The 11,686-nt window shown below is 44.2% G+C and overlaps 1 protein-coding gene across 2 annotated transcripts in view; it reads left to right on the forward strand.

Annotated features, from left to right (window-relative positions):
- Nucleotides 1-8,384: 8,384 nt before the first annotated feature.
- SGO1 (shugoshin 1) overlaps nt 8,385-11,686 on the forward strand; it is a gene marked incomplete at both ends in the record, with an annotated part of 9,961 nt that continues 6,659 nt past the window's right edge. For both annotated transcript variants that reach the window (XM_084248416.1, XM_084248417.1), the window contains 2 exons: nt 8,385-8,526; nt 8,613-8,809. In XM_084248416.1, coding sequence (XP_084104542.1) covers nt 8,385-8,526; nt 8,613-8,809 — 339 coding nt within the window. The remainder of the gene's footprint in view (nt 8,527-8,612; nt 8,810-11,686) is intronic.

Consider the following 11,686-nt stretch of genomic DNA (forward strand, 5'->3'; position numbering starts at 1 on the left):
TTTCTATTATACAATGCCAGTTTTAAAGGCAAATATGAGCATTCTACTCATATGTGTAGAATCATCAAAACACATAATTCATATATCAGAGCTCTTATATGCATTTCATTCTTACCACAATAGAAATGTTGCTTAAGACTAACTGAACTGTTTTTTTTTTTTTTAAGATTTACTTATTTATTTATACAAGCACTGGATACAGTCAGAAGTGCGGGAGGGTGAGAGAATTCACCAGAGCCAGAAGGGAGAGCAGAACAGGCAGATTGACAAAGTACACTGCTGAGGGGAGCAGCGGGCTACAGGAGAGGTCTGTGTGCCATGTGCGACCCTCGCTGGTGGCTGGGGATCGAACTGGCGCTGCAGAGGTTGTGGGCAGGTTCGCAACCCAGTGCTCAACCACTGCACCACCAGGAAGGCCCTAACTGAACTGTTCATTTCTTTATATGAACATTTTCTACCTTGAGCTTATTAACAGTCGAGAGAGACTAAAGAAAGGAAATTATAAGTTGATCTATCTTCCCTGCAGTGTCATTTTTAGTGTAAGTGCTTAAAAAATGTAACATTCATTTTATTTTGTCATGGCACACCATTGCCATTCTATGTTCAAAGCAAGTACCAGTTCAAATGGAAAGTCAGGACTCTCATAGTTGTCATTACCTCTGTACACCCAATCATAGAGGTACTGATGTGGAATGAGAACACAGAATGCCAGTGTCCCCAAGATGCATTGTCTAAAGAAGATACAGCAGTTTTACCTGACATAAACATTGGCAAGAAACAAAGTATTCAGGAATCAAGAGACTTCAAACTAAAAGTTATTAGAACCTCAGCTTTCAGCAGTTACAGCTGTCTATAAAGCCTGAATGAGGGAATAATTTTATTTGGATTGATTACTAGAAACCTATATTTTTGTTAAATTTATTTGTCCGTATCTTGTTAGAAAGCTGTAAAGTCATGTAAACATGAAGATAGCTCTAGTTTTGCTTAAGGTCAGAGTCACCATTTCGGGGAAAATCAGGACAGTTTTAAGTTCTAGTTGTATTACTGTAAATGTTTGATATAAGGATACATTCAAACTTTGGCCCCTGTTTTGGTTTTTCTTTGATAATTCTCCACTTTGGTCATTCTCTCAATTGAATTGAGTGTGACCTACTATTTAGCATAAACTTTTGATCAACATATGATTTACCTTTTCATAATCCTTTGAAGGTCACAAACCAGGATTTCAGTAGATTCTTCTGAACATTCAAGGTCATGTAGTTTTGGGCTATTCAACTCTCACACAGATCATCTGATGAATTAGTGGCTGCTGACAAACATTTAAGATTCTTGAAAGAATATAACACATAGGAGTATTATCAATATGACTATTAGGAGGATATCCAAAAATTAAAGTGTGCATTCATCCAAATTTAACCAAGTAAAAGATCAAATGAATAAGATTCAAGTTTTACTTTTCCAAGTAAATTTGTATTTTTCTGGATAATATGTGGTTGAGTTTCAATTTTTCCTGAGTAATTTACATAGGCACAATATAATGCAAAGAATAACAAGTTCTTTATTGTTCTGTTAGTTAAATTACTTAAGGCTATGTGTGTAATGTAACTCTGGCTAAAGAGTTTATAGATTTTAGGTATAGTTGTGAGTTTTTGCAATAGATTAGATGTTCAAGTGCAATCTTTTGTTGGCATCTTTTCTAATAAACTAAGTCTCTGGTTTTAATGTATGAGGCACATGGTCTTCTCTTGGAAATGCATCACAGAAAGCTCTTTTGACCTGGTGGAAATAAGTCTTTGAATACTGCATTTGTGTCTTACAGTACTGACCCATGTCATGATTATTTAGGACAAGATTAACATAAGGATGTCTCATTTCAGGAGACAGTATTGCAGAGGAGCTTCCATCTATGTAGATCCCTATAGGGTGTGAGCAATCGGATATTTAAGAAGAGGGCATTTGAACTTCGTCTTAAATGGAAAGGGAAGCTGTTTGTTTCCTACTTAATTTGTTTTGTCAAAATATCACTCTGTGAAGATCATAAGGGAGCGGAGTCTGTGCAAAGAGGTTAGTTGGCTGGATTAAGAGAAGGAAAATAGGGGCCTCCCTGGTGGCAAAGGCAGTTGAGTGCCACACTGTGAAGCTGTTCACAGCCTCTGCAGCACAGGTTCGATCCTGGCCGACCCGGGAGAAACCTTCATGGTGAGGCAGACCTCTCCTGTCTCACCTGCTGCTCCCCTCAGCAGTGTATTTCCTCAGCCTGCCTGCTCTGTTCCCCGCTCTGTCTCTGGTGAATCTTCTCACCCTCCTGCACATCTGGCCTGTACCCAGGTTCTTGTATAAATAATAAATCTTTTTTAAAAAAGAGAGAGATGGAAAATAATGGACGTGAGAAATACTGATAAGGTATTGGGTGTGGATCGGTTAAGGGAAAATAAGACTCAACAAGAAGGGTGTAGGTGCAGGATGGTCACAGGGTAGGTTTTAGGATCCAAGCAGACCAGGTAAAAGAGGAGTCCTGGAGCCCTCGATGGCTTTCTCAGGCTTTTTTTGAGCTGTGGCATGTAGAGCAGCGACCAGGTACACTACAGGCAGGGGTGCTAGGGGGCCAGAAGACCTCCAAGCCCCCAGCAAGTCTTCACCCTGGGCTGAGTTCTCTCTCTCCTTCTCTCTCCTGCTTCTGCTTCTCTTGGTGACTATCTCTATACTCCTCCCATGGCCCACAGAAGTAAATAAGACAGCTTGCAGCAATGTAACAACTGCAGGTGCCCCATCAGGCAGGGCAATCCTAATGGTGGGACGTGCAATCCTACTGGTGGGACGTACAATCCACCCCCTCAGGGTTTTCTGCTATACAATCTATATACAAGTATATACAAGTTTCCTTTAACAAACACAAACACTGCAGCCATGGCCCACAAAAGAAAATAGCATACAACTGAATAATGAAACAATGCAACAGAACATAAATAATTCCAGGCAGGGCACCAATCTAGTGGCAAAAGACAGGATTATTTGCACCAGCAGATGATCCACCACTTCTGCTGCTGAAGGCACTACTCATGCAAGGGGGGAACCACTCTGGCTTCTGCTGTCACACGCCAGGAAGTGTCACGTCAGGCTTCTCTGGCTGTGGTCTAGGCCACAAGCCTCACACCACATCCACCCCCAGGATGCACTTGCTCTTGGATTGGTGATTCTGTACTTTGGGGGTAATCACCCAATCCTCAGGGGTTCTGCCTGCGGTCTCTCCAACACTGGGCTTTTATAGCCACCAATGCGACACATAGACCCCTGCACTCAGGCCAACCCATTGCACATGGGTCAGGAATCCGTGGATACAAGCTCCACATGCAGCCTCTCTTGGGTCCCCTCTTTGGCTGTAGGCTCTACCACAAGCCACACTCCTCACCCATCCCCCAAGGACGGGTTCCTCAGCTCCTCACCCTCACTCAGCAATGAGCAGGGCATCACCCACAGGTGATTTTAAGAGACTCACTGGCCTTCTTCAACATACTTGGGCCTCTTAGCAGCCACTCAGGGCTTCCCAATCTCAGCACCAGCTTTTGCCTTTCTAAATTGGCTTTTCCTCTGCCTAGCTGCTGGGCAGTACACGGGGTACTTTTGGCCATTAAGGCCCACTGGCCACCCCCAGATTCCCATCTCCTGGTGTGTACAAACAATACCATCCTCCCCCATTGTCCCAAAACCAGAACATTACCCTACCAAAGTTCCTCCGCCTTCCGGCGGGATTGTATGTCCAAGTCCATCAGTCTTTTTTTGCATCAGCACTGGCGAGCTCGGAATCTTGGTCCTTCTTTCCGACAATTTTGCTGCCTCAGGGGTCCTGGGCTGGTTTTCGTGGGTGGTCTCCTCCTCCACTTGAGGTCTCGTCCCGCAGCTCCCAGACCTTGTCCACCTCCTGTGCTCCTGCAGCATCTTTAGCTTTTTCCACAGCTCCTAGACTTTACTCACAACTCGTGCTGCCATGGCACGTCCAGCGTTGTCACAGGCAAACACAGTCTGGTACGCCTCAGTCCCTCCTGACATCTTCAGAGGGCCCCATACCCCTCTTTCAGAACATCCTGCCAACTACGCAAATTGTAGGGGCAGGATGGTCACAGGGCAGGTTTTAGGATCCGAGCAGGCCAGGTAAAAGAGGAGTCCTGGAGCCCTTGATGGCTTTCTCAGGCTTTTACTGAGCTGTTACATGTACGGTAGCGACCAGGTACATGGCAGGCAGGGGTACCTGGCCCCTAGCAAGTCTTCACTCTGGGCTGGGTTCTCTCTCTCCTGCTTCTGCTTCTCTCAGTGACTATCTCAATACTCCTCCCATGGCCCACAGAAATAAATAAGACAGCTTGCAACACTGTAACAACTGCAGGAGACACATCAGGCAGGGCAATCCTAATGGTGGGACAGCAGAAAAGCCTGAAAACCATTTACCCTACAGAGGGTTCCTGGAGTTTCGGGCTGTCAACTGGAAAGATGCTTATGTCACCTCCCAAGGGTTGAGCCAGAGGTAGCCTGGGAAAGTTAAATATTTTAGCTCTTTGCACTTTCCCTATTAATATCTCCTTAACCCAAAATTCTGTTCCTGTCTTGGTTTTATTTTATTTTATTTTTGTTTTTAATAGCGCATAAAAAGCCGCTCCCATTGCAGCTGGGCGGGCCACCAACGAGAGATTCTTCTCACTAGAGGGCGCCCTAGAGCACAGCCTCGAAGACGGGATGCCGCAAGACTGAAGAAACAGGAAGCTTGTGACCGACCCGAAACACCCCGCGATAAAGGTTTCGGGGTGGCTCCACCCCTAAAAGCCTACAACTCACAGCAGAAAAGCACCAGCAGGCAGCCCGGGTCTGACCACCCGCCCCGCCCACGAGGATGGTGCGACGGGTGCCCGGATGCAGATGCGCAGACCGAGTGCGTCACGTAACACCGCCCAATTGGGCGGGACTCTGAGGCGTCGCGGATGCACCGTAGCGTCACGTGACGGCCAAATCAGCCAATGGGTGAGCGCAGCGGCTATTTCGAATGTGGTGGCGGAGACGGCGGGCGACGCGCGACGGTGCCTTAGACCTGCAAGGCCGGGAGCGCCGGGCGCGAGCCCCGGGCGGCTTCGCGGGATCTTGAAATGTAGGACGGAGGTGGACGGCTGCGGCAGACGTAGTGGCCAAGGTACCGTGGTGGGCGCGCTTGCGGGAAGTGGCCCCGGGACCTGCTTCCGGCAACTCAGCCCGCCCCAGGCGCCCGGCTGTCCCAGAACCCCGGAGAGAGAGGCCGCGGGTCTTTCAGGTGCGGAACTGGGGCGTGGGGACCACTAGTCCCCTCTTGGTCCCCCCGCCCTCGCGGCTTTCTCCGTAATTCTAAGATCGGTGCCCCAGAGTTCGGGCTGCGCTTTCCGATCATCTAAGTTCCTTTTCTGTTAAAAATCTCGTACCATGGGGCCTCCCTGGTGGTGCAAGGGGTTAAGCACCGCGCTATGAAGCTATCCGCAGCCTCTGCAGCTCGAGTTCGATCCCCAGCCGGCCAGGGAGAAACGCACATGGTGCAGCAGACCTCTCCTGCCTCACTCACTGCTCCCCTCAGCAGTGTATTTCAGTCAGTCTGCCTGTTTTGTTGCCCACTCTGTCTCTGGTGAATCCTCTCAACCCCCCGCATCTCTGGCCTGTGCCCCAGCCCTTGTATGCATAAATAAATAAATCTTTTAAAAAAATCTTGTACCTTGCAAAGTTGTGATATGTGAGTAAAGTAGTCGCTGTATTTAAAAAGGCGGCACTCCCACTGCCCACCTGTGACTATGCAGGTGCCTCTTTTCACCAACTCTCTCCCTCTGCAGGGCAGCAGCCTCCTGTCTGCCCTTGACCTGTCAAGGCTGCCCTCCTACAACCATGCAGGTCTCTCAGCAAACCTGTCCCTTCTGGGGAGGCTCTTCCTGCCTGCTCTTGTCTATGCAAGTTTCCTTTATTCTTCTGTCCCTTTCCCTAATAAACCTGCCCTTTAAATATAAAAATAAATAAATAAATTAAAAGTAAGGGTTTACAACTCTGCGGCGCGTTACCCTGACGTCTTCCCTGGTATAGGCTTTTTGTCCCTCTTACTCTGTAGAGGCGGACACTGACCAGTATTCAAGCCTCGGCAGCAGGATTAATAAAAGAATTATGGGGCCTCCTCGGTGGCGCAGCGGTTGAGCGCTGGGTTGCGAAGCTGCCTGCAGCCTCTGCAGCACCAGCTAGGTGAATTCTCTCACCCTCCCGCGCTTCTGAGTGTACCCAGTGCTTGTATGTGTAAGTAAGTAAAAGTAAGTAAGGTAAAGTAAGTAAGTAAAGTAAGTAAATAAAGTAAGTAAAGTAAGTAAAGTCAGTAAAGTAAGAAAAGTAAGTAAGTAAAGCAAGTAAGTGAAGTAAGTAAATAGATGCAAATATTTTTTAAAAAAAGAATTATGATGGTAATCAAATATTCTAGATTCTTTTGCATCCAAACCCTTTAACCAAATATTATACGACTTGAGACTATCAAGCGGCCTTGATCTCTTTTCATCCATTCCCTGCACCACACCTCCTCTTAACAACACTGGCCTGCAAAGTGCAATCTAGGATAAAAGGTGTTCATGAAAGGTAGTTCATAGCAGCAGTAGACATTCTTAGTAGCAGAAGACTATAGCATATCTGCTTTGCATTCAGAGAGTAAGTGTACTAATGTATTCATGTTTTCCTATTATTTTAAAAGATTTATTTATTTATGCAGACAAGAACTGGGGTAAGGCCAGAGGTGTGTGGGGTGGGAGGATACACCAGAGACAGAGTGGGGAACAGAACAGGCAGCCTGACTGAAACACACTGCTGAGGAGAGCAGCAGGCGAGTCAAGAGAGGTCTGCTTCACCATGTGGGTAGCTCCCTGGCCAGCCGGGGGATCGAACTTGTGCTGCAGTGGCTGTGGATAGCTTCATAGGTTGTGTCTTAACCCCTTGCACCACCAGGGATGCCCATGTTTTCCTATTTTTAACTGTATGTAGAACAGTCATGGTTAGTGTCTTGTTTGCTCTATTCATGATTTCCTGGCAGCTCACAGACCTGAGAGTTTTACAAATAACTGAGAAAAATTGGCATATTCTTCTGCCTCGGTTTCTGGATTTTCTAGCTAACGATTATAATTGCCTACTAATATTGCATATAGTACCACACAATTTAAAGCTCTGAAGACCCCTTTGACTTTCTTGAGAGGGTGTGCCTATCTTATGTAGTAGTGGGTTTTAAGAGTGTGAGAATGACAGGTAATTGAGTAACCTAATCTGATTTACAGAGAACTAGAATATAAAATATTTATGATTGCCTCTGAACTAGTGCTGTAAGTCTAAATACTAAAAGCTGGCCATAAATGTTTTTAGGAAGCAAATAATAGCATCAAAATATAGTATTACTGGGCCTCCCCGGTGGCGCAGCAGTAGAGCGCTGGGTTGCGAAGCTGCCCGCGGCCTCTGCGGTGCCGGTTCAATCCCCAGCTGCTCCCCGGCCACCAGAGGAGGGTCCCACATGGCGCGCAGACCTCTCCTGCCGCCCGCTGCTCCCCTCAGCCGTGTACTTCAGTCCTTCTGCCTGCTCTGCCCCTCGCTCTGGCTCTGGTGAATTCTCTCACCCTCCCGACTTCTGACTGTACCCAGTGCATGTATAAACAAAACAAACAAGCAAACAAATAAATAAATAAAGAAAAACATGCCTCTATTAAAAAAAAAATATATATATAGTATTACTTTCCATATTGTCTGGCATATAGTAAGCCCCCAATGAGTATTAAGGGGTTTTTTGTTTGTTTGTTTTTTTAAGATTTATTTATTTATGCATACAAGAGCTGGGGTACAAGCCAGAGATTGTCGGGGGGTGAGTGGATTCACCAGAGACAGGGTGGGGAACAGAACAGGCAGGCTGACTGAAGTAAACTGCTGAGGGGAGCAGCGGATGAGACAGGAGAGGTCTGCCGTGCCATGTGGGTTGCTCCCAGGCCGGCCGGGGATAGAACTTGTGCTGCAGAGGCTGCAGAGAGCTTCATAGTGCGGTGCTTAACCCTTTGTACCACCAGGGAGGCCCCAGTGAGTATTTGTTAAAGAATAAATTTCATACTATGAAATCTCTGGGTTGGAAATCTGCATTTTTTTTTTTAATTTCCTATAAAGTACACGAGGAGGATAATAATATGCCCAAAATATTGAGATTTAAAAGCTACCAAATAAGGTTATTATCAGTTTAGCTGTCTGTTTTGCACTAATTCTTCAGTTACTCTGTTTAATTCATTCCTTATGAATAACCTGTTTTAAGTCTTGTTTTTCATTTGATATTATCTCTTAGGAAAATTAAACAGTTTTTGTTGTTTTAAATTCCTAGACAGAAGATGGCCAAGGAAAGGTGCCTTAAAAAGTCCTTTCAAGATAGCCTTGAAGATATAAAAAGACGAATGAAAGAAAAAAGGAATAAAAACTTGGCAGAGGTTGGCAAGCGAAAGTCTTTTATAACTGCGCCTTGCCAAATAATCAGTAAGAGATTCTCATGTTGTTCTTTTTGCATCACTTTTTAAATTAATTTAGATTTAATAACTAATAAAAAAAATTTATCTTTATAGTCAACCCTTCGACACAGCTGAAAAGCTACCAAGACAACAACAGAATGTTAGTCTTAGCTTTGGAAAATGAAAAATCCAAAGTGAGAGAGGCCCAAGATATCATTCTACAGCTGAGAAAAGAATGTTACTATCTCACATGTCAGCTGTATGCATTGAAAGAAAAACTTACATCACAACAAACAGAAGAAACTGCTCAGGTATTTTCATTATAAAGGCTGATTTTCTTTTTTTCTTTTTTTTAAATATTTATTTATTTAGACAAGAACTGGGGCATAGGCCAGATGCGCGGGAGGGTGAGAGGATTCACCAGAGACAGAGCGGGGAACAGAACAGGCAGACTGACTGAAATACACTGCTGAGGGGAGCAGCAGGCGAGATGGGAGAGGTCTGCTGCGCCATGTGGGTTGCTCCACGGCCGGTGGGGATTAAACCAGCACTGCAGAGGCTGCGGACAGCTTCACAGCACTGCACTCAACCGCCTGCGCCACCATGGAGGCCCATAAAGGCTGAATTTCTTAGGAAAAATTGTTAAATCCATGAATGACCAGTTAAGGAAGCTTCAAGGATATAGGTAATTGAGATTTGTGCTTGTCTAACTCGGTTCTGAAAGCAGGTAGGAAGATAAAATGCAAAAGAAACAGTTTAGTCTCTTGCACTGCCAGTTCTTTTAAATTCAGCTAAGATAAGGCAACTAAAGCTAATGATCTAAAAGAAGTATTTGAATTAGATTAGTCCAGAAGTTTTCATCATTGCCCTAAGTCTTTTCTGAGTAATTTTGTTATATTCACTGGGGTTTTATAAAAACTAACTTTTCTTGGGGTTTGGAGCATATTTAAGTGCTCTTTGGAGAATCATTTTTACCTGCAAGTTGGCTTAATGAGGAAATTTATAAATTAACTCCCAAACAAGAAATATCCTGATCATTTTGCTGTCTGTTTTTAATCTGATCCTGTTTGTGGCCTAGGTTGAATAGAAAGGCCAGCCAAAATGTTTAACAGACATGGAGAAAGCTTGGTTTAGGATATTCTCCGTGTCTCCTTGCGTATTAATCCAAAGAGAATAAAAATGAACCAGTTTCTCCCTTCTTTTCCCCAAAAATCATGGCCAGGAAAACTACATGGGACATAGAAAGTGAAAAGCTATGGTGTCAGGTGTTAACAGTTTGCTTTCTTCGTGCATGGCCATCTATTTGCTGTGCCCAGGAAGAAAGAAAGTTATGTTGGCACTTGGAGTAGATAAAAAAGTGAGACTATAGCGGGAGAGAGAAAAATTCCTCTAGGGACATTTAATTCTTCCTCTTCCCTTTCCAAAGATTTTGCTGAAATCATATGTGAATGGTATGAAATGTATATTTAACAAGATAAAAACAGTGGAGAAAAAATAATCTGTTGCAGGTTTTCTGACATTTATCAATAATAATTTTTAAGTATTTATTAAAACATATTGTTAGTTACTGGGCAAACGTGTTCCCAGTATTGAAAACATCGAAGTTGTTTTCTGTCATTCATTTGTTCCTTGTGTGACTGATTCTCAGCCATAATTACACTGGTGCTTCCATGTTTATCCATCAACTTTGCAGGGATGAGGAGGCTTAAATACTTTAATAAGAAGGATGTTCTTGCCTACCAATAAGTAGTTAAGTTAATAAGGATTAATCAGAAAGGAATTTCTAATACTCGTTTCCTAAATTTCACAATTGATCTTTTTAATAATTTGTTTTTAAATTATGTCACTTTATAGTTAAACATTTTCCTTTACCTTTCATAGTAATATTTGTCTTAAAATATTAGCTCTATAGATAATTTAAAACTTTTAACAGGACTAAATTTCTATTTGTTTTGATTCTTATTAACAGTTTTAATCTATTCTTTGTAATGCCAGTACATTGTCCATCAAATTTCAGAAAACAGTTGATTTAGAATTGATTTAGAATGCTTTCAAGGGAATTAGACTGGAATTCTCATCTCTTTAATAAATATCTACAAACCTGTCTTTTCTTGTATTCTCCATCTTCCCTTTTTGTTTTAGTAACAGAAGTGTCCCTGCCCCTATCAGAAGTCAAGTCCTCCCCTTGTGTATCAGATTCTCTCCGTCTCGTCACTCCTAAGACTGTGCTCCTGAAATTTTGTGTTCCATTCCTATATATATATATATATATCTACCTCTACTAAATCACTTTGGCTTTCATATAAATGTGCTTTAGTATTTCTCACTTTAAGAGGAAAAAGAGAATAATGAAAGCTCTCCTGATTTCATCTCTAGCTCCTCATTTCTCAATTTATCTTCATAGCAGAATTTTCTCAAAAGCAGTGCACTTACTGTTTTCACTTCAGATTCCATTCACATTTGAACTCTTACCTGACTTTTATTCCTGCCATTCTATTGTCACTCTGAGTCAAGGTCACCAAAGCCTCCATCTTAAAAAATTCAATGGTCAGGGCCTCCCCGGTGGCGCAGCGGTTGAGCGCTGGGTGGCGAAGCTGCCCGCAGCCTCTGCAGCGCAGGTTCGATCCCCGGCTGCTCCCCGGCCACCGGAGGAGGGTCCCACATGGCGCACAGACCTCTCCTGCCGCCCGCTGCTCCCCTCAGCAGTGTACTTCAGTCCTTCTGCCTGCTCTGCTCCCCTCTCTGGCTCTGGTGAATTCTCTCACCCTCCCGCGCTTCTGACTGTACCCAGTGCATGTATAAATAAATAAATAAATAAATCTTTAAAAAAAGAAAAATTCAATGGTCAGCGGCCTCCCCAGTGGCGCAGTGGTTGAGCGCTGGGTTGCGAAGCTGCCCGAAGCCTCTGAAGCGCCAGTCGATCCCCAGCCACCGGGCAAGGGTCCCACATGGCGCGCAGACCTCTCCTGGCGCATGCCTGCTGCTCCCCTCAGCAGGTGTACTTCATCAGTCTGCCTGTTCTGCTCCCCGCTCTGGCTCTGGTGAATTCTCTCACCCTCCCGTGCTTCTGACTGTACCCAGTGCTTGTATAAATAAATAAATAAACCTTCAAAAAAAAATCTAAAAAAAACAAAATAAATTGCTGGTACTTACTCCCCAAAGTTTCTGATTCATAGGTCCAGGGTAGG

This window comes from Talpa europaea (genome assembly GCF_964194135.1).
Source record: "Talpa europaea genome assembly, chromosome: 11".
NCBI lineage: Eukaryota > Metazoa > Chordata > Mammalia > Eulipotyphla > Talpidae > Talpa > Talpa europaea.